Source organism: Actinia tenebrosa, unplaced genomic scaffold (genome assembly GCF_029948245.1).
Source record: "Actinia tenebrosa isolate PJP-AT-01 unplaced genomic scaffold, QUT_ActTen_1.0 PGA_scaffold10__47_contigs__length_13832649, whole genome shotgun sequence".
NCBI lineage: Eukaryota > Metazoa > Cnidaria > Anthozoa > Actiniaria > Actiniidae > Actinia > Actinia tenebrosa.
The window spans coordinates 6,713,025-6,740,740 of NW_028292570.1; the positions used below are offsets into that span (position 1 = coordinate 6,713,025).

Genomic DNA, 27,716 nt, shown 5'->3' on the forward strand with positions numbered 1-27,716 from the left:
GTCACCACTAATAAGGGGGGGGGGGGGGGGGGATCAAAGAAATATAGTGCCTCTTGGGGGAATCAAGTAAATATTGACAGGAATCGTAGGGGAATCACTCGGTAGTCACCACTAATAAGGGGGGATCATAAAGAAATATAGTGCCTCTTGGGGGGATCAGGTAAATATTGACTGGAATCAAAGGAGGAATCACTCAGTAGTCACCACTAATAAGGGGGGATCATAAAGAAATATAGTGCCTCTTGGGGGATCAGGTAAATATTGACAGGAATCAAAGGGGAATCACTCAGTAGCCACCACTAATAAGGGGGGATCATAAAGGAATATAGCGCCTCTTGGGGGAAATCAGGTAAATATTGACAGGAATCAAAGGGGAATCACTCAGTAGCCACCACTAATAAGGGGGGATCATAAAGAAATATAGTGCCTCTTGGGGGATCAGGTAAATATTGAAAGGAATCAAAAGGGAGAATCACTCAGTAGTCACCACTAATAAGGGGGGATCATTTAATCTTTGCGAAGTTGCAAAAAAATCCTCCGACTTTTACCCACCCCTTTGATCCAATTATAGCTCCGTCCATGTTTTATTGGTTTGTCTTTTATTATATCCGTTATAAAATTATATTGATATTAATCGATAGAACTAATTAATGCAATAAAAGTCCATAAGCCCTAATTTTGTCAGTGATCGATAATTCTTGATTTTCCAGTGGCCTTTATTGATTAACCTGTGCGGATACTCCAACCGGGACCACACTGATAAACTAGTATCATTAACCAATCACATTTAAAGGTTCAAAGGTTAATTTTTTTTCACACATACAAAATTACAAGTTTTAAATTAGACATTCGGTAAAGAAAAAATCAGAAAAAAAGGTGCAGAATTTACGACCCAAAAGGGTTAAATAGAAGATTTTGAACCTTATTTAGTAATTGAGATAAAGTTATGGCGAATAAATGATGCGACTAATTATACAAAATAGAAACATGTACATACACCTACTTGCAAGAACGTTGTCATAAAGTGCAAACAATTAATCCGTGAAACACTAATTACTAAATAGTACAAAGTAGTGCTAATTAAACAATAGAAAACCATGGAATTTGCATGAAATTGTGCTATTTAGTATTACTAAAGTTTCACGGTTATAGAGTACAAACACTATAAGTGTGCAACATAAATACCACTAAATACTGCTAAATTATGCTAATCCATTGTTTTCTATTGTTTAATTAGCACTATTTACTACTAAATAGTGCAAGTGTTGCACACTTTTAGTGTTTGTACTCTATTGTTTGCACTCTACGATATTAGAACATTTTAGTAATTTAGTGAGAAAGGAATACATTAAAAGACAAAGGAAAAAGTTCAGCTTCAGTGATCTTTTGTTTTTTAATATAATTCCTATCCCACTAAATCACTTATGTTGTATTTTCGTAGGTAGGTAGTATGTGCTCAAAATAACAGTTATAATACAGATTTGTATTTACAAGTTATTGCGATATTTAGTTCAATATTTTTTTAACCAGCTATTCAGATTTGTAAAATCATTGGCTCTGCTGTTATATCAATGTATCTCAAAATTACTATAATTAGATAAGTGTCTTAATCTGTCTGATAGAGTGCAAACAATTAATCCGTGAAACACTAATTACTAAATAGTACAAAATTGTGCTAATTAAACAATAGAAAACAATGGAATTTGCATGAACGAAATTGTGAAATTGTGCTATTTAGTGTTACTAAAGTTTCACGGTTATATTGTTTGCACTGTAAATCATAGGCTCTGCTGTTATATCAATGTATCTCAAAATTATTATAATTAGATGAGTGTCTTAATCTGTCTGACAAATCATTGGCTCTGCTGTTATATCAATGTATCTCAAAATGATTATAATTAGATAAGTGTCTTAATCTGTATGATAAATTTGCAAGTGATACTCATTTCATGTACATAGTGTTTTTACAAAGTGTTCTATACGAGGATATGTTTGGTTCGGTTGTCACGTCAGTCCGACTGCTCCGAGTGTCAACCCATTCTCGTTCCCAGAGTCTGCACTATTGCGCTAGTGCAGATCTGGGACGAAACAAAATTGAAGCAATGGATAACAAGACGGTCTTCTTTGATGTCATTAGGTTCGACTCATGTGAAGTTCGACGATTGACATGTTACCTTTCGATCATTCACATCACCCATAGTGCGCGTCTTCCCGCTTCGTATGCAACTTATTAATAAAGACTTTTTTTTATCATCACACCCGTTTCTAAATTACACTTTCATTTCGGCGTGTGTCTCCCTCTTGCACGACCGATGTCGTCATGTTACTCTCGAGTCTCACGATAGATCTTTGTGGAGTTTGAGCTTGGGATGCGCTCTCCTCTTCAACACTAATTTGTCTCACAAGTCTGTTTTTCCAAGTATTTTGTTCTTGTGAATTCGTTAAGTTCACAAATGTTCTTGTCAATAGTGCTCTTGGTAGCTGGTCCTTGGATACACCGTCCAAGTTCACGACTATGAGTGAATAATCTCCGCACCTCTGTACGCGTTCCAGTGCCATACTCAGCTCCTCTTTACAGTAATTACTATTCAAAAAGTTTTTCGAAACAACCGCCAGGTTCTTCCTGCACTTATAAACGGCGTTAGCCATGTTCTCGTGAAGTATTTTGCCGACCTCAAAATCTCTGAAATGTATAAAACACTTGAAATTGTGTTGTGTCTCCAGTAAAGGAATAAGCTCCCCAGTTACCCATTCTTCATCTAGAGTACTGTATAAGATGGATGCATCGTATTCAAAGTTTTCTTGATCTGTAAAGCAAATGAAATATCAGGACTATTAGGTTTCCTACAAATTTGCCGAGCTTTTATATATAGCTTTTATATACGGTAGAATTCAGTTACCCAGCAAATTAAAGCGGACTATCTATCACTAATAGCCATTGATATGAGCCATTTCCAGGTTGAGAAAAACACTGGGTCAGTTAACATTGCAGTGCATTGTTAATTTTATTTTTGGACCAAAAGCTTAAATCCGACCTGATTAAACGCACGCACGCACGAAAAAAAAAAAAAAAAAAGCAACAAAAAATAATAAAACCTCAACCATAGAGGATTAAAGAATGACTGTGGGCTGGTATCAAGGTCAGTGGTGCCTCTGTCCTCATTCAAACACATAAAGAGCGCATAAAAGATAAATTGCTGACTTTATTTTCTCAAAAGGATCATTCTTCCTGCCCCTTGAACTCTAGTCTACGAAACGACCCTCCGGAGTGGGAATTTGGGGAGAGGGAACAGAAGAGGAAAGAAGTTCTCCTTCTTCCCCCATCCCCAGTCTTCCTACCCCAAACTTCACGCCAGGGAGCCGCTACCCATTCTCGTTTCCAGACCCTACTCATTACCCAAATCGTAGGCTCTTGGGAACCCTACAGACCGTAAGCCAGAATCTTGCGACGAGGTCTTCTACGTCTTCTATTTGCAATAGTTTATATGTTCGACAAATGGAAATAGGATTTGATTCAAGATTCGAGAATACATAACCGTTCACGTCGATTGGTCTTTCTTGGTTTCCGTTTGTACGTTTGTTTATCCTTTTCGACCAATCAGAGTTCGTTGCTATGTTATTTTTAACAGCCAATGAAGTTCGATTGAATTTTAGGGTTTCTAGCCTCTGATTTTTGATATGAAGAGCCGAGGCTCTGGGTACAAGAATGCTACGTAGGCTACTTAAACTCACCTCGTACACCGTTTCCATTCTTAATTCGCCTTTTCCATGTCAGATACAACGCAAAGCAAACTGCCGTGATTCCTAAAAAACAGCCGAAGAATATCGATAGAAAAGGATAAAGAGGCTGTGTAGTAGGCGAAGGCGTAGGTGTAGAGAAAGGACTGCTTGCATTTGTTCCATTTTCTTCGAAAGTAAGAGATAAATACATCGTTACTATATTGTTACCAGGTGGTGTAATGCTCTTAGTAAGTCAAGGCTTCAACTCCCCTTAGTTACCGTTGCTATGTCCCACAAGCTTAACAAATTAGCTTGAATACTTCAAAATTGTTTCAATCTTTTACTGCCATGTAACCAATCAATAAGTTTCAGACTCTCGCTTCCCGTTAAATGGAAATTTGTTATCCAAAAAGTCTTTAATTTCTATAAAAGCAATAGATAAAACAATGACGTATTTCAAATTCACTTTATCTGTGTCAGTAATGTTTTGTATATTAAAAATGATTACTCCTCATACGTCACAGTAATTAGCATATATATGGCATGGAAAAACATCTATGACTTCCAGAAGCTGCACTCAAACCATGAATTTGGGGGGGAACGGGGTGGGAATCATTCAACAGCTTGCCCCAATACTGAGAATATTGTCAGAAGAGTGATAGGCACTTTAACCATTCGACCTATTAACATACCTTTAGGAACTTTAGGATCAAAAGTAACAAGATCTAATCCATTTACATCATCTTCCGTTGGAGGATAAATTAAAACCTACGGAATGAAAAAAGCGATATTTAAGAAGAATAAGTAATATGTTTAAACATTGTGACCGCAGAAGTTCATGCTGACCGGCAATGCGGATTGGGCAGCAAAGTTTGTAAGCTTGATGCTCCGGGTGCATGCTCAGCCGGTTAGCCGGGCTATTGATAGATTATTTCTTTGTTTAATGGTTGCACATGAGAAGACACATGAATATGGATACAGGTCAAACAAATAATCTTATTTGTGTTTGAGAATATACACTCAATTAAGAATCGTTGTCGGGTTCAGAAACATAGAACATGAAAGCTGAGACCGAATGGCACATGGGAAATGACATAATTATATTATAATGTATTCATTTGCGCAATCCATGCAGTCGGTTTAGAATGCCTAACGCGTATTAAAAACAGTGGACGATGACACGGGTCGCCGGTCACAGCATGCATCGAATTAACGTACTTCCAATGTGCCATTTCGGTCTCATCTTCTATGTTCTATGTTTCTGAACCCGACAACGATTCTTCAATTGAGTGTATATGAAATATATAATTGACTTTATAAGTGACTTTATCCATTGTATATGACGTTGACCGTACACAAAGAAGAAAAAATGGTTCCGTACTTTGTTTATACTATTGGGGAATATAGAATTTTTTCCCTAAAAACAGTTTTAAAATAGTTACTTTTTGTTAATTAATCCTATTATGATACTATAAACTGTATCTGCGCGGAAACATTTATCCGCAGTTTGTTGTCATCGGATGAAAGTTTTCACTTTCAAAAAGTTAATACATGAAAATAATAAGGAAATCGGTATTTACTTGCTTTAAAATTAGTTCGTTGTGAACGGTCAGTATCACGTGATGGTACGGTTCAAAAGCAAACGCACAATGATACCTATATGGAGTTTCCAAACCATTCCACTCCATTAACTATGATTACAGGTAGAAAAAAAGGTCATTTTTACAACCGCTCGTAAAGTCTCCACAAGGAAAGAGCTTTTCTAAGTCAGGGCACGGTTAACTCTTATTCGCCAAATTAGTCGAATACGCCTTCATTAAATGCTATTAATATTATTAGTATCAGCAGTGTTATTTTAACACAAATATGCACATACACCGATTGAAACCAAAAAACAATATTTATAAGCACACAAAGGCGCTTGGGATAGCCCTGGATCCTCTTCTGCGGCATTTCATTACAGCACGCACTGAATTTTATAATAAACTCTGGAAGATATTTGTAACTTACACCAATATCGATTGCATCAGGATATGCCCATTCAGTTGGTCCAGACTTGATAATGAAATTAGTGTTGTTCTATCCAAAAAAGCAAAACGTGAGAAGTCAGACAAAATCATAAAGTGCAAGTTATGCAAGAAATATGGACTTTTGGAAGTTAGCTGAACATACATTTACAATTAATCAAGATGGCGCAGGGAACTGTGAAGGGGACTATTCACCTCGATCTATACTGTCTTCCCACGGAATTTGTTATTCGAGGAAAGCAAGATAATGTCAGTGTACAAGAAAAACGCCAAGACAAATAAGTTTGGGGAAACTTCATATGGTTGTGACCTTTCGCTTATTGTATTCACATTACCCGTAGTGCTGTTTGGGCTTTGTATACATCATGTACCTACTAGCGACACGAGTGAAAAACGTCTGCGCATGCTCTGAACCCATATGCAAATTAGTCAAAACACAAGTAAATTTGACTTTCGAACATGCCTGATAAATTGAACTTCACAAAGTGCCAAAACTAATTAAGTGTCCATGCTTGAAACTTAAGGCTAATTCTCTCACATTGTGTTTGTTAAGACAGTATCTTGATCTGACAAAAGTATACTCTCGAACTTTTTTGCATACTTTGAGAAAACAAACAATTATTTTCTCACTCTTCAAAATCTTTAGAATGCGTGCTGAAATGCACGCATGCGCAAGCGTTTTTCTCTAGTGTCCCTAATGGCCTTTTTTTGCAATAGCTGTACAAGGAAGGGTTGACTTGACTAAGAAACAAAGCATAGAGTACATTTGCAAAAGCAGAGATTCAACTACTGAATCTATTATATCTAGTAACGATACCAATGCAATCTTCACGCACCTTTGCATTTTAAAAGCATTTACCACTCTCACTCTCACCGAATCGCTAATCACAAAGCAATTGATTGAAGCCTCAAGTTTCAAATTTCGATAACCCTTCGAAACTATATTGCAGTCTCGATTGAATGCTTTGTGTTTGACCGGTGAAACGATGTGTGGAAAGTGAAACATTTCTCAGTTTGAGTTCTCTGTTGCTCAAGGTTAGCTTCGATTTTGAGCAGAATATTTATGTGTTGCAGTGAAGGTCCGAGGAGTTTCACAGTGTTTGTATTGTTGTGCAGTACAAGGTGTGCATTCCTTACTTTACCGTTGGTATTTGTGAATATTTAGGCACTGATAAAGGGCTAAGCCTGAATAAATGAGTTTGTAATCAAGGAATACAGCGGTAACTTGGAACTCAAAAAAGGTATTTGGAAGGTAGTAAGATAGCCTCCTATGCAGACGTTCTTAGAGTCTGTCACAGAGCGTTTAGTCACTCCCCAAGAACGTCTAATGATTTGAGCAGAACATTCCTTTCGATTGGTTATCATGGGCCAGTCGAAATCGGTTTATTGTTTGTTGAGGAGGCAATCAAAAACCTTCGATTGAAAGGGATGCCACGTTCTGTAAAATTTCGGGGTGATGTTACCACGACGGGGACACGATGATGCGATTCTTAGATTGTCTGGCTGATTCAGAACATCGAAATATAGTGACACGGCTTGTTGCATACCAAACTCGAAATTTTCAGATGTTTTTATTATATTCACCTTATAGTTGAATCGACAGTAGTTTTCTTGTATGGTCGGGGTTGTTATTGATTCTTTGTTGACCCATAAAATGAGAAATCCCCTCCATTCGTCAGAAAAGTACAGGCTTTCATCTAAAGAATACAAACAAAAAGTTTTGTTACTAGCAAATTAATTTTTGAGGTGCAACCACTCGAATTAAAAAACTTAAGATACAAACAAAAATAAAACGAACGACAAATTGGCTGATCTCAAGGGCGGATCCAGCCAAAATTTTAGGGGGGGGGGGTGCTAATTGAGCTTACGGGGGGCTAATTGAGTTTCTCAGAAAGTTCCGTCAACACAACGAAAAACAATTTAAAAAAGCATCTATTTCTTCAGTTTTGTTTTTGTTTTTTTTCTGCTTAAGGGGGCTTCACCCCCCCTGGATCCGCCCTTGGATCTAACCTAAGAAGCTAATAGTTTGAAGAGGAATGGTCAATTAACATGGCGGCTATGACGTAATATGCGCGTAATTAACTGAAGTTTAGAAAAACAAAGGATATTTAAGTGGAATTTTCATTCCTTTCTAACAAAATTTTAAATGTAGGAGATGCTTTGATTGAATCTATACATTTATTAAAATTTTAACTTATCTGGAGAGTCTCAAACAGATGACCGTTTTCTCGCAACTTGCCAAATCAAGGATGCGATCACTGCTTCCTGAATCTCATTTTGAATATACATGAACACTAGCATGGTTTTAAAATAATGACTGTTCCATCAGATTATGGAATAATGTGTGCCACTTACTTTTTTTTATTATTTAGTTTTGATTGACTCTTCATAAAATGTTTTTATTTTATCAACAATCGTAAGCCTTACGTTAATTAGCGTTTCCGGATAGAGTTGTACAGAAATGCATTGCATTGTGAAGGTGTTTTCAGTGGGACGCTTCATTAGTCAGTTGACATTCATCAAGAAACAAAATAAATTTGAAAACGAACACGACAACTAAGGTTTCCTATCACTTTTCAATATCAGCAAAAGAAAAAGACGCCATATAAGTAAATGGTTTTCGATATGTTGCGAACTCGGTAGTTGCGAGCTGTACGCTGAAATTTGCTTTTCGTTACCGTCAATCAAAAAAAAATCAGTCGGTACCTTTTATGTTCTTGACTGGCGGCAGTGGAAAACCAATTTCACAACAAGCCGTTGGAACGTCCGAGATCGCATAATATCGAAAAGCGCAGTAAAGTATCCCCCGAAACAGCCTATGATGCAAAGCGTTCTTCAGCTCCGAAAAAGCTGATACCCAAAACAACTCCGTCGATGCAAACCGTTTCTTTTAGTTGTATAAGTCCATAGGACTTTTTCCATTAACAAACTCATCATTAGTTGATGAGTTTGGCGTTTGGTGCTTCTTGTTCGGTGGGAATCGCACCCACACAAGAGGTGCTCGGCACATATTTAAGTTATGACGCAACGTTTATAGCGTTTCCAAAATTACTTACTTAAGAAAACATCCCAGGTTACATTTGCAACCCAGGTCACATTGCCATCTTTTCCCTTCTCTTGTAGAAATACTACCGACAGGTTTTGAATATCTCCAAGTCTTCGTTCAGCTATTTCCGTATCCAAAGGACAATCTAAATACATTAAAAATATATTTAAAAAAAATACAATAAGCCTTACATAAAAACCCTAGAAACTGCTAGTCTACGCTCTGCTACACCATTCTTTTTTCAAATGTTGTCGGGTTAAAAAAGTTAAACCAATAAAGCCAAGACTGATGGCTATTCTGGGTAGTCGATAACCTGGGAATTTGGAGAGTATTTGTAGAAAGATAATGCATGAAGAGTGACAAAATGTTTTGGTTCAGTAATATAAAGCAATATTTGATAACTGCAATACTGCAATATGCAAAGTATTAGCCTCATTAACCGCTAACCCCAGCTTCAATTACTGAACCTTTTCAACCCGACAACGGTTTTCCAGCTCCGTGTATTCAGAGATATTCGTCGCCACATGTGTTCAGTATTCGAAGACGATCGACGGTGCTTTAAAAACCACCTTTATCTGGTTGACCTCATAAAGTTTAGTTAGAGTGCACGCACTAAACCCGTGAATAATATTTAGTACTAATTAGTAGTAATTCATACAGAATCCTTTGTTTCCTATTGTTTGATTATCACTATTTAGTTTACCACTAAAAATTAGTATTTTTTTCACGTGTTTAGTGCGAGTACTCTATTAACCTTATGGAAGTCGCGATGGCCGAGTGGTTAAGGCGTTTGACTAGAAATCAAATGGGGTATCCCCGCGCAGGTTCGAATCCTGCTCGCGACGATACATTTTTCCACGGCAAACATGTAAAACAGTAACTAGCTTTTTAATTGTAAATCTCTACTTTTAAATATTTTTAGGCAATCGACTGATGTTTTAACCGTGATAAAATAAAGAAGCTTCAAATAATTATTCTAGTAAGGGTATGATAGTGCATGCCATATTTACATTTTGTAATTATGGTTTTATGGTTTTATTACAAAACTTTATGAGTGGACCTAATGCTTATAAACATTGCAGAATGTTTTCATGTTAATCTGCCAACCATTCCAAAAATAGCTTTTGTCACTTTGCTTTATTGGATTGTCTAATAGACTTCTGGTTGGCAATACTCCTTTTCTCAGTTGCGTTAATTGACCAGGAATAATAGTTCGAAGTCGAGGTTGCATTGAGTTGCCGCGCATAGCAAATAACTATAGCGGAAAACTATAGTTTATCATGCGCATGACTTGGAACTATCATTCATGGTCAATGAACGCAACTGTAAAAATGAGTATTGAAATAACACCGAATCAACTGAAACAAATTTTGTCATCTTATTATACCATACCAACAACTTGTTTAGAGCTTATAAAATTTAGGGTGGTGTGTGGGTGACGAATCACGTTTTACGGAAATGAAAACGGTCAAATTACGTTCCACAAAATAATGAAAATGGCCATTTTCACGACGGAAAAAACCTATTCACGAAAAAACCCTTTACCACCCTGAAGAAAAAACCCTTTTTTTTTACTTACCGTATTTTTCATTTTTGGGCGGTACGTCCATCGTGCTCCTTTTCTTTCCTTTATTTGATTGTTGACCCTTCATAGTCGACTGAATGCAGTTTCGGTAGCAGTCACTGTCTCTCACATCCTACGAAGACAAAGGAATTGACCTTAGGGGCCGTTTACATGATACCGAAATGAGTTCCTTAGGGAACAAGAATGAAATGTCACACCGCGTTTGCATGAGAAAAATTCACAGAACGAGTTTAAGCTTGAAATGTCTGACACGCATGCTTCACTCGTTTCAGTCTCCCCAAAAAGCGGTTTCTCCCAGTCTCCCCAAGGAGTGGTTTTATTCCGGGATGAGTTCGAGTACCACGTTCATATAATACCGGTATGGAATGTCGATCAGGAACGAGCGTTTCGTTCTGGACTGAAAACCGGGATGAACTTATCCGCAATGACTCTAATGGTATCAAGTAAAGAGCGGTCTCTCCTCTTTCCCAGTCTCCCCAGAGAGCGTTTTTTTCCCGGGATGGGTGTTTGTACTACGTTCATATGGTACCGGCATAAAATATCGTTCAGGAACGAGCATTTCCTTCTGGAAGGAAAACAGGGATGAATTTATACGCAATGACTCGTTCCGGAATGAAATTTTGCTCTGGTATCACGTAAACAAATACAAAGAAATATATGGCAACTGGGGTAAACTCGTTCCGGAACGAAACTCATTCCGGTAACATGTAAACTGCTACTTATTCGATATGGAACACTGCAGTTAGGAAAATCAAAGTGCTTTCGAACAATGAAATGGGCCCAGAATACAAATACTGAACAACTTTACCGCGGTTTTCTATATTATGCGAACACTTCAACGGCATGTTGTGAAATAATTTTTTTACTGCCGCCAGTAAAGAACATGAAAGGTACCGACTGCATGATTTTTTTTGACTGACGGCAGCGAAAAACCAAAATCAGCGCTCTGCTTGCAGCCACTGAGTTTTTGCAGAATATCGAAAAGTAAGCTGTAACTCAAAACGTTGCCTCATTTTGGGGTACGTTCTATTGGACGTCTCCACTTTACGAATATTTTTACTCTCGAAATTTAAACTGAAGTCAGTTAAAAAATAAGCAAACAAATGAGGCTTATATGAAAGGTACCAACTGGTTAGTTTTGATTCAACGGCTTGTTGTGAAATTGGTCTTACATTGCCGCCAGTAAAGAACATAAAAGGTACCGACTGATTATTTTTGATTGACGGCAGCGAAGAACCAAATGTCAGCGCGCAGCTCGCAGCTACAATGTACGCTTATTTATAAAAATAGCAGTAAATCTTGAAGTCAGTGTTGAATAATGAAATTCGAGTTTTTTTGAAACAGATAACGATTTTTAGATGTCATGGATGGATGAAAACGTGAAAGGACCACAACTTGAGATAAGGTAAATTTAATTGTTATGAAGTTATTTTTATCTGCAAGCGTATTGTTAAAACAATTGATAATTATAGGTCTGCGATTAAAATCTCAGGCCCCGTCCACACTATGCCGAATAAATTTGAATCCGCAACTTTCACACCGAAACCGAAAAAAAATTTTTCCGTCCACGCATGAAAACGAATAAAATGTTTTGCGTCCACACTAGTCCGATCGGAGGCGGCAAAAACGCTTCATTGCACATCTGAGCATGTGCATCGAAGCTGAAATTGAGCCCGCGGTGAATTTTTAGCATTCCCGCCATGTTCCTATGACAATAATGACGTCATCGTATCCGAAAAAATTCGGATACGAAATGTCCTCCGCCCACACTAATACGGTTCGCCGGTGTTTGCAAATTGTTCCACTCTAGAGACCGTATTCGAAAAAAATCGTTTTCGGTGAAGAATTTTTCCGGATTCGCCCGGACTAGTGTGGACGGTAGGCCTAACCGAATAAATGAAAATTCGGATTCAAATTTATCCGGCATAGTGTGGACGGGGCCTCAGAATTATAAAATGCTACATGATAATTTGGTGGTGAGAAATCGAATTAATACGAGCTGATGGTAGTGCTGGTGCTGATCGTATGAGAGGTTTACTAACAGTCAATGAACAGGACTTTTGAAATGACTTCTTTCTTTGCATTTCTCTCACTTTCCCTCTTTCGCTTTTTTTATTTTATTACTTTTTCTTTGTAATTCATATAATCAACATGTTTTTTTTTTGATGGTCTTTCGTACGGTCCTTTCTCCTTGGATTTTTATTTTTTTGTTCGTTTGTTTTTCACTGGCCTAATGTCGCTTTTATTGTTGCAAATAGTCTTTCTGCTTAAAACGTTTCTACTTTTGTGTGTGTGCATAAAATACGATAAGTAGGAGAAAAACAGAATCCTATTTACATCTATTCTTCGTTTGCACGTTACGTCATCGCGGCCATGTTGGTACCATTTAACAAAAGATTTCTCATTAGCATCCATTGTTAACGGTACCACAATGCTGCCATGTTTTTGTCTTTTAACTCTCTTGGGAATGCTTGCAACCCATCAATAAAGTAACACACATATATAAATATTGCTAATAAATATCGATCTAATTAAAATAACAGGGTTCATTTATTTAAAGAGGATAGTAAAGCAAGAATAAACTGATACATAAAATTAAGTTGTCATTAAGGTTTTCAAAGTGATTAATAGTTTCTTTAATAGAGCATATTTTGAAGTTCCGCGATTGGTATTTTTCCTGGCAATTGCTTGACATTCCTTTATACCGATTTATGAGGCCTAGTGCCCCAATAACGATGGATATAGTTTTCTTTTGAATTCCCACATTTTTTTTACTATGAAAAAGCCACCATACACATCTGGTGAAATAATTATGAAATTGAATTGAAAAAAAACTGCAAAAATCAAGATATTTTCTTCCTTTTTTAATTTTGGGTAAAAAATATTCTTTCCACATTCAGACCTTATATATAACTTTAATAGCTATATGTTATCAAGGCTGATGTGAAGTTAAGTGTTTACTAACGATATTTAATTTCGAAAGCAAGACTGATAATTATGATAATGATTTTAAACACAAAGAGTAAATGATTTACATCATTGATCTCCCTGAAGAATAAAACACGCTTATTCCTGTTTTCGATTTCTATTGTTTTCGGGTCTAAACGATCAGCGAACGACAATGAAAGCTCTTTCCAACAGGCAAATCATAGTGATGCTCTTTTAAAAAATAAACTAATCGGAAGTAAATAAAACTTTTTATACCTTTCGAAATCGGACAACCCGATCTTTTTTGTCATCACATTAACGACGTGTATTACAACTCGAGATAACTAACTGCCATCAATCGATGAAGTGCTTTCTTTGAGAAAGTATAATCATAATCTATCGTCCTCTAACTTTCTTCTCGTTTCCAAATATCTCAAAATCAACCTTGAATGAAGTTCTTGTTTCAAAAACTTCGTAAAGTTTTGGTTAAACTTGCATAAAGTTACAAATAAGCTCAAATATCTAGAAATTTCTATCTCGAATTTTCAATCTAACGGCTCTGAATATTACATCTGCTTTGTTTTCTTGCTAAAGTTTCAAATAACCAAGATAATAACTTATCAAATTGTATGCACACTTTTCAAAAAGCAGAATCTTCATTTGAAAATGAATAATTAACTTTTGCTTTGGGGAATGAATGCGATGAAAAGTATTTACTACCCTCAGCTTTTCAAAGTTTTCCTACCTATTAATGGCGCTTGTTGTTTTAGCTTTGATTCAGGGTGTCCAGTCAATTGTGCACTTCATTATACAATAAATATCTCCTTTGATTCATAGTGTTGTATTGAGATAAAACAAAATATCTCCGAGACAGTGTAAAAACATATCATACCTGCGGAGCACGGCTCTCTGAGAGAGTCTTGTCATATTCCGTGTGAAGTCTACAGCTTGATAAACACTGACTTTTTGCAACCAAAAGTTTCTCCGAGGGATTTTCGGTGCTTTCATTATGAAATGTTGTATGACAACACAAAGGTATGCTTGAAATGAGAAGCGTTGCCAGGTAAAACGTAACGCTGCGTTTCTTGGCCATTAATGTATGTTTTAACTTTGACTGCAATGTCTTTTAGGTTCTTTATGCTAATCTAAGTTGCTCTGCATGAGTGGCTAACCAGATGACCTCTGGTTATGATAGACATTGACATTAAAGATTGAAGCTCACTGATTCATGGCCGATACTTCTATTATCAATCGTAGCTTTGAAGGATAAAAGCAAGTGACTGATGTTTATTCATTTGACTCTATCACAAGTACAGTTTTAGATATCTTTACGACTTTCAGAAATTAAGCATCATCCACTAGTCAAAACGACCGAAAGATTGCTGTCAACCATTTAGGACTTAGTGACACTGAGTAAGAAATATCAATATTATGCTGAAAATTTATTTTGTTCAATTTTATTGTCAACAAGGGTTAAGACATTTTTTGGATAAATTAACTGGAAAGACACTTCATAAAGAACGCTTCTTAAAGCTTTTATGATAGCAGATTTTCATATCAAATCATTTATTTTACATTTATTTTATTTAAGTCATTATCGACAGGAAGAACATTCTTTCCCGAAATAATCAAATTATCGATAATTTTTGAAACATGAAAGAACGTAATGTTGCTCTAAAAGCGGTGTGCCAGTCAAAGAAAAGATGGATTCAAATACATCAACATTATTTAATGGGATAACATTTCCCCCTTTTTTTGGCCAACGATTGTGAATAAGAAATAATAGTGTCGACTGACAGCTCAGTAAGATGACTTAACAAAATGCTGTCGTAGTCTAATGGTAATATCCCAAGCCCATGTCGATGGAAACAACACATTTGCACTCTATAATTTCGATGTCAAATTTCTGTTTGGTTTTCGAACAAAAACCGATGACTTTTACAGTTTTCAAATTTTCCATAAATTGACAGCCTTGACGTCATAACGAATAGTTCAAACAAACAATCTATTCAAGTGCTGACCTTCCACGTAGTGTGAGAAATTATAATGGCTCTCTTTACATAATTCTATAGTTAAAACAGAGTAAAATACGAGAGATAAAAAACAAGATAAGAAACGAGATGGAGGCGAGGCGAGACAAAACATAAACACACACACACAAACACAAAACAAAACGAAACAATAAAAAAAAAACCACTTTTATTTGAGATGCCAGATGACCCTAATCATTAGCCAAATCGTATGCCCTGAGAAATTAGTAGTAGACTGATTTACGGTCTCGGGAATTGAATTCTTTCTCATGTAAAACGACTGTATTGTTCCTGCCATGGCTGCCGTCACGTGATTTAAAATTACACTTCAGACACACTAACCGGGACTACCCGAACAAAAACTTTAGATAATTTTTTTGGCCAATCAGTAGACAGCAAAATCTGTATCAATCGAAATCTCGCTTTCCCACGGTCCGCCTGTTGATAACCGAGACTTCCTTTCAGTCTGTCATTGTTCAATAGTCCAATAAGAAAAAAAGCTACTGGTAAGTAAATAGACCTTTTTCGAGTTCCAAATTACCGCTGTTCCTTCTTTGCAGACTCATTAACTCAAGGTTAGTCTCGTATCCAGTTGCGGATACAGGGGAGGGGTATAGGGGGTGCGCACCCCTCCCTGGTTCGACTTTGTACCCCTACTTCAAAGATTTAACCCATACAAAATAATACTTTTTCCCTTTGATTCTAAGGGGTGTACCCCTCTCTGAACAAATTCCTAGGTCCACCCCTGGTATCAGTGAGTAAATATTCACCTAAGTACGGGAAAGTATAAAAAATGCACAACTTCAACAATACAAGCACGGACCTTAACTAGAACACGTGAATATTCTACACGAAACAGAGCAACAGGTAACTCGAAACTGGAGTATTTAGATCGCTTGGACATGAACTATATCTTAGGAAAGGCCTATAGTGCTGTGTACTCCGATTGGCTAAAACATATATATATTTTTGTCCAATGAAAGAAATAGAACAGAACTTTTCTGTACTTTGTTTTCGGTGTTAAAAATACGATGAAAATGGGAAAGCATTACGTACGTCCAGCTTAACATACCCTTCCAAAAGACAAGAAATGTGACGCCGGGAGCGTCATGAAGGATAGACATTTAATCTCGTGTGTATTGGACAAAACCCTCAAGCTAAAGAGGTCTATTAATGCTTAATAAGCCATTCCCAGGTTGAGGGAAAAACTGGGTAGAGTTGGCAGTGCAGTGCAATGTGGAACTCTTTTAGGCAACATATTTCCAAAATGGCGTCTATTTCGTCAACAGTCAATGCCTTCCAATACCAACGTGACCCTATTTTTCCATCAACCTCGGAACGGCTAATAGCTTAGGAAACCAAAAATACCGAAGCTCCCTTTTTGTGGTAGAAATAAAGGAGGTATTTATTAATCTACTAACATGAAAGTACAATTAGTTGTCTTTAACTAATACACCAAAAGTAGAAGACACATCTCTCTCTCTCTAAATTTTTCTCTCCTATCGGGCAAGTTTATTGCATTGTCGTTTCCAAGAACTCAAATTATTTTTATCCGAACATTTTAAACTCCAGTTTTACTACCATTGATTTACAAACTGTTCTTAATTCAGTGGAAAATGTTAAAGCTTTTCATCAAGTTCGCAGCTCTTTCTATTCTGAGTTTTGTTGTCTAATTCGGCTCCCAGATTAGGTACTCCGGCTCGCATGACATTCATCTGAAGTTCATTCGTATTTACGTCTGATGCCCCATTGGCTGACTGTTGGTTGTCACGGATGTCAAGCCCATTCAAACGACTTGGTGACAAGGCATTAAACATGGGGGGATAGGTCCATCCATCCCCATAACTGGCCTGAGGGTACGCGGGCTCACCATGCTTTGGAATGTCTAGACCTAAGGTTTATGTAAATCATAAATATAAGAAAACAGGCAAAAAGTCTTAGATCGTATAGTTATCGTAAGTACATTTACACCTGATTGCAAGAACGTATTTTATTGAAATTAGCAAAATACTAAAATACCAAATAGGAATTAATTATGTTGATATGAATAAAGATGAAATATTCTTAGTAAAAACATTAATCTTGTACGGCCTTGCTTTGAAGACTGCTGAGGGGAGATTTTATTTTACGGCCGAGTGTTGGAAGAATAACATAATCTGCGATAATGAAGCTCACATTGCTAATTATTCTTACCTACAAACAAGATTGAAAAAACATTGCGCAACCAAAAAAATTGAATTGGCTGCAGAATAATCACGAGGGTCTAAAGGGGATGTGAATCATACCTTTTATCTCGATATCCTCTGCAACTCGTAGCTGTTTAGTAAGACGCATGATACCAAACATTATTAAAGAGCATCCCAGAGACCAAACAGCAATTGAAACCAAACCAGCCAGGTTCCATCCAAAATTCATGAGCGAAACAAGGTTCCAACTATAGACGACTCCTGTCTTGTAAGCAAGGAGAGGTGCTGCAAGAGTACCCCACACACCTCCTCCAAAGTGAACTGAAAAAAGTGTATTTTTCAAATTAGTTACATGTTTTGTGCTGTTTTTCGGGGAGATAGCTATAATCTTGGACAAAATTGTTGTTACGTTGCCCTTTGCATGAAAGACTTTCAATGCTCTTGGCACTTTTCCGTTGTTTTCTTTAGCCAACCTCCCCCTGAACAAGGTTGTTCTGGTGATTCATTGATCGTGGCCCTTCAGATATAATGTTGGATAGCGAGAGGTAATTCCACAAAATGTTCCACCCTTTTGCACTTTGTAAAATATTTGAGATATAACGCGCGCGCTGATTGGCTGACTACAGTGTTTATATCAGAGGACAGAGACACGCTCGCTTCAAAAAAAGCGATATAAAAGGTCCGCCTGTGTCTATATACTGTGATATATAGTCAATTCAAAAAACGTTGTCGTCGACCGGCTCAAGCCTACGCGACTGGACCGAAAGGAATATGGGTAAAAATCACTGAAGCGGTTTAGATATTCGTTCTGAATAAATTGTTCCCGTTAGTAATAAGATAATGGCAAGAAACAATCCATCAAATGCATGTCTTTGGGTTTAAGGAAACAAAAACAAAGTACTTATGATTCAGTTCACAATTTCGAATATATGAAGGCATTTAAAAAACGTCTCCTTCAACACTTCCCGCTCGCCTACGAAGGTTCGTCCTGTAAACCAGGCATAACTAGTCAGATAAAATTATGGAGTCGACTCGGCTTCAATGATTACAACCCAGAGTTCCTTTCGGTCCAGTCGCGTAGGCTTGAGTTGGTCGACGACAACATTTTTTGAGTTGACTGTAGACACTCTGGGAACTGTAGAGCACTCGAAGTCAAAGAAACACTCGGCTACGCCTCGTGTTTCTCTACGATTTCTTATATCACAGTATATAGACACGCTCGCCGTTTTATATTCTTAATATAATGCGAAGAAATTGTTTATTTCTATAAATAAATGTCACGCGACGCTCAAGGAATGACACGTGATCTGAAATGGGAAAAAAGTACGCCCAAGGTCAAGAAGTATACATCGATTTCAAAAACCGTTGTCAGTCATCCAATTGTTCCCTCCTCCTGTCATGGCTGCCATCACGAGATGGTGCAAAGGCTATAGATCAATTTCACTGACGTCATCGTAAAACATTCTGGGCCTCAAATTGAAGATGACGATTATAATGATGATGATTTTGAGTAAAAGCTCTTGCACCCAAAAGAGAAGCCAAAACAATTTATGTCAAGGCTATCCACCAAACTCACCTGCAACAGCATCAACCGGATCATCGGCTTTCATCTTCAAAACAACCCAGCTCCATATCATGTAAGTAAGGCCTGCTAGCACTCCAACGACCAAAGCACAGTAAGGTCTGTAAACATTGGCCCCGGCGCAAACAGCAACCTGTTATATAATTCAACAGAAATAAAAATGAAAGAAATATTTTGATGATATGTTGTCGTAATGTGCAGCAAGATAAATAATTTTTACAGTGCGACTACTCCAACCAAAGCCACCTCCACAAATTTTCCACAAATTACCCAATCAAAAATAGGAATCTGAACAATAGAATTGCTACAAATCGGACAAATATCCATGGGTTTACACGGCTTAGAAGACTGCCGGCACCTTTGTTGTCGAAAGTAAACGTGCTGTCGCATAGCAACAGGTGATAAAACAGTGTCAACCTGATAATATCCTTGTCTGGAAGAAACAAACTAATCATAAAGACTGTGCTTTATACGGTCTCTAATTTGCTTTCCTGTCGTATTTGAAGTCGTACATTACTATTTTTCTATATCTTTGGTGACACAAATCACTAATTTGCGAAGAAAATATATTACAAGCTCTTCTTCATCATTTAGTTTTACCAACCGGAACAACGGAAGAATATTTAAATTCAAAATTTGCCGCTAATCTATTGTCTAAATACTCAAACACTATTGGATAATTTGTGGAAAATTTGTCGAGGTGGCTTTGGTTGGAGTAGTCGCACTTTAAAATGTTGATTCTGGTTTCTATTATATTTTTATTTAACGTTTTCGACAACGAAGGTCATCATTAGAATAACACTACAGATTTATGCGTGGAGCAGTTAATTTACGCCCTTAGTTACATCTAGCTATCCTCTAACGGTGTAACTTAAATGCTTCTCATGTTAATCTGTAGCTTTATTCAGATGATGACATTCAGTCGAAAATGTTCAATAAAAACTATTTTATTAAAACTATTATAATGATAGTTTTTAAATTTTCATTTTTTTAAATGTAAAAATATTTCAAAATGTAAAAAAAAATTTTTTAAATACAAATGGTGCTATGACAAAGCTAGAGATAATGTTTTTGTCGATATAAGCATACAAATGATAGGGTGGGCAAATTGTTTTCCGTGTCTGTACGATCTCAACAATACATTTTGACCAAAATTGTCTACATTTAGAAAAAAATATTAATTAAAAACAATATTATACAATTTTGTAACGCATTTATTACATTAGAGAATCCAGCAGCAACAATTCGATATTTTGCCGTTTTCTCAAACTCTCAAGAACAAAAGGAATTATAATCTTTTTCATTATCGTCATAGGTATTGCTGCTGCTACTTCTGTTTTGGGAGAAGGTTTTTCAAAATAGACACACGGATTTTGATCATTACCATTCCTGTAAGCCCACCATTGATCGTTACCAGCAAACTCCACTTCTTCTCAGCGAACCCCATGCGTTTTACAGCCATAGCAGTCACTGCTCCTCCTCCACCTATGAACAAGGGAAATATTTTTAGCTTAAAATACGTAATTAACGGTATGCTACATTGCTTTCCCATAGCTTAATAAACGCTAAAATGTGAAATTGAAGAACAAACGATCTGATCCGACCTAAAGAGTAAAAGCATCTAATAATAAAATTACAACATCAACGTTTGGTTTTCTTTTAGGTTACTGTACTCTCGAATTTTAGTGACCATGTCAAGGGGGCTGGTATAATTGAAAGGGGAATGGGCTGCTAGTCAAAAAATATGCAAGAAAAAAGGGTATTACTTGAATTTTTCAAGCACACAGAAACATGTGGATCACGTGGGGAGGGTGGAGGGGGTGTTAATACGTTTTCACGAAAATTGTTTTGATTCTTGTTAAAAGTGGATATAATTATGTTACGATTGTAGGAGATATTTCATACCCGATATAATGGTATTGACAATTGCAAGAGAAACAATATCTGCGTCTTTTTCGTGTGAAATCTGTCCTTGGGATCCACCATTAAACGCTAGGAAGCCGAAGAATAAGATAAATCCTCCCAATGCGGCCATCTACAAAACGAAAAGACAATACAATTTTGTTACCAAGATCCCTAAAATTTCCACGATTGATCGAATAAACTTTATTTCATGAGGGTAGCACACGACAGTTATAATTTAGACAATCATACTGATAATGAACCCAGTTGCCCTAATTGTCACACACAAAAGTTTCAATGTGAATCTACGTGTATAATGCTCAGTGATTTATGACAGAAGGAAAATGTAAATTTAATTTAGCATGTAACCTCGTACTGAAACTTTTGAGCATGACAATCAAAGCACATCTCGAGAGTGGGCTATTAAAACGTTACTTGAGATATGGATGCTAACCCTGAACAATAGAGAACTCGAAACTGGAGTATGTATTTACCGGTACTGTATGCCCTTGAATAACCATCGGACGTCCCCATTCATCGAAGCGACCGATTCTAGGACCAACTAGAATAGCACCAACAAGTGCGCATGCTCCACCGACAACATGTACTACAGCGCTCCCAGCAAAGTCCTGCAAATGATTAATTTTAAAAAGTGACGCAAAGAACTTTTAATTTGAACAATTTATGAATACAAACGTTTAGTAGAGGTTTTGCACCTGTCCACACGCCCATAATACAGCTTGGACTGCCTGTGGTTAGATGGCAGAACACTAAAATTCCTTCTTATGTAAAAGATTGTTTTGTTCCTGCCATTTCAGTAACACGGTTGCCGTAACGTGATGGTGAAAACCTTTGCATCCATTGAGACTTACCATATAGGACACCTCGTATTTAGTACTTCCATCAATAGAATAAAAGTGTGTACCAACATAAAGCCATCCTTTAGGATCCCATGCCCAGTGAGCTACTACAGGATAGATAAAACCTAAAATCAAGTCAGAAAAACTTTTTTAAAATCATAATTTGCATTATTAAATCTCCTCTTCTTTATTTTTCCTTTCCTCTTTTAATTTGGCTTCTGTTTAGCCATCATGTTTGTTTTCTGTTTTTCTCTTACCAGTCAAGAAAATTGAATACACAATATAGCTTCTAAATTCGGTTCTCTCTGCCATAGCACCGCTGACTATTGTTGAGGCGGTCGCGGCAAACACAAACTGGAAAAACCAGTGTGCATACACACTGGATGGTACATAAGATAGTGCAAAGTAGTTGTAGCCAATGAAAGAATTTCCCTCGCTGCCATAGGCAAACGCGTATCCAAAGAGCCAATACGCCATGCCGCCAATAACTAAAATAAAGCAGGTGAAAAATAATCAGCATTAAGAATCACTTTCCCTGTTTATATCGTATTGATAAATATGACCAAGAAAAAATCTAAAAATTCACATATTTCATGATGACGTCAGAAGTAAACAATCTGTGTCTGGTTAAGGGGAATAGACCCTTCCCGAATTCGCTGGGATGACCACGAAACAATGGTTTGAAGTCGAGACTGGGGATGATTCTTTCATTCATCAAGTTCAACCTCGACTTGAAACCATTGTTTCGTGGCCAGTCAAGCGAATTCGAGATAGGTATATTGAATTACAGACCCAATTTTTTAACATAAACTATACAATATTATTTTTAGGTAGAATCGTGCAGCCGTCATGTTTTTTTTCCTGCTATGTTTTGTCCTTTTTCTTTGTAAAATTGCAGTTGGAACTCCACCATAAAGAAAGAAATCCAAGACTAATATTTAATAAATAACCAACTCCCCCCTCCCCCTCGGAATTATAAATGAACTTTCCATTCAACCTGAATCTTTAGCAAGTTAAGGTGGCTCGACTGGGTTTTGTTTGTGGCATACATTCGAAGTCTGAAGGGGAAATGCGTCGCTGCCAATAAGTTAATTTCAAATGAATCATTATGACATGTCTAGAGATAGATTCAAGTTTTACATGATATACAATTTATCGCGATCGGAGTTATCATAGCAATACAGTGACGCCATGTCATTTTTTTATACATTCCGTTTTTGACGAAATTGTTTAAAAAATGGTTTAAAAGTTCTTAAAGTTCATATGTTTGTCTTCAAGTTAACAAGACAGTTAAAATCCTACAATTCCTAGTGGAAAATATACTTATATTGTATTGCGTAAATAAATGTCCAACACTGTATCGAATGCGTGTTGTGGCTTATTGTCTGCACCAAAATGTTAATGAACGTTTGAAAACGTTAATGAACCCACGCAAACATACTCATGATTGTCAAATTCAATGCTAAATTTTTTAATGAAAGTTCCATCGCACTCTTGAGACTCCGTTCGCCTTATATTGTATGCCTGTTCGCTCTAATGACAATGCTTCTCCGCTTCAATGAATATTCATTTGCCGTTAATGAACAGCGAAGGTGTGAAAACGGTCAAACTCAATAATCCGATGAATTTTTTTTAAAACTTCGAAGTCAGTTACTTTAGATAACGCATTTATATACTTTAAATTTTCAAGTTCATTGAAATGAGTGCTTACACTATGTCCATGAAATAAAATCTAAATAGTAACTACCTAACAGTTTTTATTTAGTGACTATTAGTCACTATCACTCAACTGGAACTGCTTTAGTAACAATACACAAGGGAAACCAAGTACTCAAGACAATAGAAAGATAATACTTTTTTTAAGAGGCATACTTTATTGTTTCGACATAAAAATCATTGCATTTCATTACAGGGGTTTTCACAAACCCGTGAAATATTTTACTCTTACACCGGTCTGATTCTTTTGCTTGTTTGAATCGGCTATACTGAACTCTAAAAAGTAAACTTGGCCGTTTTCATGGGTTTATAAAGCGTTTATAATTAACAATTAGACTACGAGGTCGAGTTTTCTATGAGTCAATAGATAGTCGATGAGGCGCGTATCGCCGAATCGACTATTTGACTCGTAGAAAACGAGAACGCTTTAATGGGAATCGATGCACCAACTATGAGAAGGTCTTACAGGAAGGCCTGGAATATTATTCAGTGAATTAGAGAGATTTTCATAAAACCATGAAAACGGCCAAGTTTACTTTTTAGAGTTCACTATAGTCCGATTCAAACAAGCAAAAGAATCAGACCAGTGTAAGAGTAAAATATTCACGGGTTTGTGAAAACCCCTGTAATGAAATGCAATGATTTTTATGTCGAAACAATAAAGTATGCCTCTATCAAATGAAGTATTATCTTTCTATTGTCTTCAGTACTTGGTTTCCCTTGTGCATTTTTACTAAAGCAGTTCCAGTTGAGTGATAGTGACTAATAGTCACTAAATAAAAACTATTAGGTAGTTACTATTTAGATTTTATTTCATGGACATAGTGTAAGCGCTCTAATTTAAAACTGTCAAATAATATTCTCAATTCCTTAAACATTTGTATCCCAATTCTAAATATGAGACCGCTTTCTTCACTCGCACTATGTTTATATTGTTACGCCTTTCTATTGTCCAGAATATTTCCAAAGTCGTGCATTCCAACACCTCACGCTTTACATTCGATGCCTGATTGCTTTCCGAAACCCTTCCGACTATGATAACTTGTGGTTGCAATTTCAATGAGCTAGGACTTTATTTATTACAATATTTTTAAAGTCTTTGAGTACTATATTTGTGTGACAAGCGTTTTTCTAAGTCCTTTGTTATTTGCTAGCTCATTGATTTGCAACCACAAATTATCATAGTCGGAAGGGTTTCGGAAAGCAATCAGGCATCGAATGTAAGGCGTGAGGTGTTGCAATTTCAATGAGCTAGCAAATAACAAAGGAAGCTCCATCGCACTCTTGAGACTCCGTAGTAAAGATAAGTGAAATCTTTGACAAGATATCAAAAGGCACAACTTTACTAACTAGGCTTGAAATCATATTTATCGAAATGGAATAAAGCGATTTCTTTCCAATTCTCAGAAGGACTAGTGGAATAGTAACACAAAACTATGATCCAAAAAAAAGCTTTCCCCAAGTCCAGTAAGAAAAGGTTTTGGTCACATGAACTAATTGCTTTGGATTGTTTACATTTTCGTTGCCCAAAACCTCCGATGGCAATTATTTCGAAACGCTTCCATACAAATCTTCGAAATTTCGTTAACTTTTAAACCATTTTTTAAACAAACGTCTGATTTCGCCAAAAACGGAATGTATAAAAAAATAACATGGCGTCTTTGCATTGCTATGGCAACTCCGATCGCGATAAATTGTATATCATGTAAAACTTGAATCTATCTCTAGACATGTCATAATGATTTATTTGAAATTAACTTATTGGCAGCGACGCATTTCCCCTTCAAACTTTGAATGTATGCCACAAACAAAACCCAGTCGAGCCACCTTAAGAGGCAATGTCCATAATTGAGAATTTGTGGCAAGGCTCAAAAAATCAAATTCCCTCTTCTTTTGAAGTTAGATAGGCCATTATTATATATGAATCCCTGGGGACTCGGTTTTCGAAAATATGATTTTATTTTCGAGAAAACGGCCACAGAAGAGGTTATTAAAACATATTTGACTATTTGAATTTGATTTTTTGACCCTTGCCACCATTTGTTTGATTCTTGTGGACACTGCCTCTTAAGTGTTGAGTAAACTTCTCGAACAAAATAGCTTTTCTTATCGTCATTACAAGCCTTTAATTCTAAAATTGTTCTAGAAAATTCCGAAACGAATTTCATCAATGAAATTTGTTTAATAAGCTATCATGAGGATAAGATATCTCTCCAAGATATTTAGAATAATTCTAGATTGAGAAAAAAAGGGCGATATGCAGTTGCATACTTACACACGTCCAATACATTTTTAATTAGAATGTTAGTAGTGTTCTTTGAACGCACAGATCCTGCTTCAAGAAACGCAAAACCAACCTGCATAACTGGAAACCAATGTTATTATTGAAGGACACTTTATAAAGAGGTCAAACACGTACGCAAATTTCTTAAGAAATCTTTCTCAGTCATTTACGATACTTACAAAAGACAAATATTCCCATCAGCAAAAGGAACAACTGGTCTAAGCTTTTCCCCAGCAGTGCCACAAGCAAAGACTGTCCCACGCCATGTTCGATTTCACTTGAGTTGGAAGACATTTCTTACTTTTCGAAACTCTACCCACAAGATTTGCTTTACGCTACCTAACCGTTGGAATAGGAACGAAGCTTCGCATGAACTCTTGCTCAACGCATTTACAATTGATTCGAAATTACAACCAATGAAAACATTTGTTCTTTGTTCCCAACAGAACGTTTTTGCATAATTTTTAGATCATAGTGAAAATTCTTAATTCTTCACGCTATTAAATTTGCGTTAACGAATACTTTCAAAATCTTTCTGTTGAAAACAATATAGCAATTATTTTGATTTGAGATATTCAGGTGTCAAACAGAATGTTGAAATATGTAATAGACCTCTTGCATGTGACATCAAAGCAGCTCAACTTGAGGACAAAACAAAAGAATTTCAATTTCATGAGAATTGAATACCAATTGTTTTGCTCTCCAAATTGAGCCGCATTCCGAGGGATCTATTTTTGACAAAAACGTCGTTTGGAGCGTATTTGTACATAGGTAATTTAAAATTTTGCTGCGACCACCCAAGAAAATTCGAAGAAAAAACAAAAGGGAACAAATACAAATTTGCTTGTTTTTAGTAGATTTTACCTTGGCACGACGTTTTGTTAAATTTTTTCCGTAAATCCAATCCTGATGTGCACAAAATGCTGTCGAGGAAATAGGCTTTTCATGAGGCTTAAATTGCTATACGATTTGGAATAAAATCTTTGCCAATGTTGTTTGGTAGTCGAGAAACTTTTTTTGTTAATCACAGGTTGGCATGAAATCGTGTTTTCGAAGGGTTCTGTGGTGTTTGAGAACTTGCCTCACTCTTGCAATGTATATACTTCTCCCCTTACTTCTCAATATCTTCGAAATAACAGACGTCTTGAAAAATTTGATATTAGAAATAAATCTATCCTCCAATAATTTACTTTAGATTGATGTTTTAACTTTTTTTGTCCACTCGATGCCAATTTTTTTTTTTAAAATTCGAAAATAGAGATGTAAATAGGCGTGGAATTTCGTTATAGCCAAAAACCATAAAACGTTTGGCGAAAAAACAAAGACATACGCGGCATAATGTGACAATCAACTGCACTGGACTTCGAACTTGTGGTTTTATAGAGATTGCATAATTTCTTAAATCAAATTAAACTAAGTTTACAGTGCGACTACTCCAACCAAGGCCACTGTGGAAAATTTTCTACAAATTATCCAATAGTGTTTGAATACTAAGACAAAATATTAGCGGCCAATTTTGAATTCAGATATTCTTACGTTGTTCAGATTGGTAAAACTAAATGATAAACAAGAGTTTGTAATATATTTTCTTTGCAAATTAGTGATTCACCATTTTCCATACATCGTTTCATCGGTCAAACACAAAGCGCTTAAGCGACGCACCAAGGTACTTTCAAAGAACTATTAAAATGTTAACCTTGCAAGCTCGACTGAAATGCTTTGTGTTTGACCATTGAACCGATGTATGGAAAATGGTGAATTTGTGTCACCAAAAATCTACAAAAACAGTAATGTGCATCAAATACGGTAGGAAAGCAAATTAGAAATCGTATAAAACACAGTCTTCATGA

General features: G+C 36.5%; 2 protein-coding genes and 1 non-coding gene across 3 annotated transcripts; 1 reads left to right on the plus strand and 2 right to left on the minus strand.

Moving 5' to 3' along the window:
• Window positions 1-579: 579 nt before the first annotated feature.
• On the minus strand, window positions 580-14,450 carry LOC116307320 (uncharacterized). Its single transcript, XM_031717508.2, has 8 exons — window positions 14,199-14,450; window positions 10,373-10,490; window positions 8,804-8,938; window positions 7,332-7,444; window positions 5,731-5,799; window positions 4,413-4,488; window positions 3,733-3,906; window positions 580-2,807 (listed from the first exon to the last, which is right to left on the minus strand). The coding sequence occupies exons 1-8, from the start codon at window positions 14,397-14,399 to the stop codon at window positions 2,266-2,268; spliced, it is 1,428 nt and encodes a 475-aa protein (XP_031573368.1). The 5' UTR covers window positions 14,400-14,450; the 3' UTR covers window positions 580-2,265.
• On the plus strand, window positions 9,557-9,638 carry Trnas-aga (transfer RNA serine (anticodon AGA)). Its single transcript has one exon. It is a non-coding gene; the product is annotated as a tRNA-Ser (tRNA).
• A 2,275-nt stretch (window positions 14,451-16,725) lies between the features above and the next one.
• On the minus strand, window positions 16,726-26,335 carry LOC116307317 (putative ammonium transporter 1). Its single transcript, XM_031717505.2, has 10 exons — window positions 26,046-26,335; window positions 25,858-25,947; window positions 22,124-22,354; window positions 21,879-21,991; window positions 21,501-21,635; window positions 21,010-21,139; window positions 20,489-20,589; window positions 19,099-19,237; window positions 17,622-17,843; window positions 16,726-17,227 (listed from the first exon to the last, which is right to left on the minus strand). Exons 1-10 carry the CDS (start codon window positions 26,158-26,160, stop codon window positions 16,956-16,958), a joined length of 1,548 nt encoding a protein of 515 aa, XP_031573365.2. The 5' UTR covers window positions 26,161-26,335; the 3' UTR covers window positions 16,726-16,955.
• Between the last annotated feature and the right edge of the window lie 1,381 nt (window positions 26,336-27,716).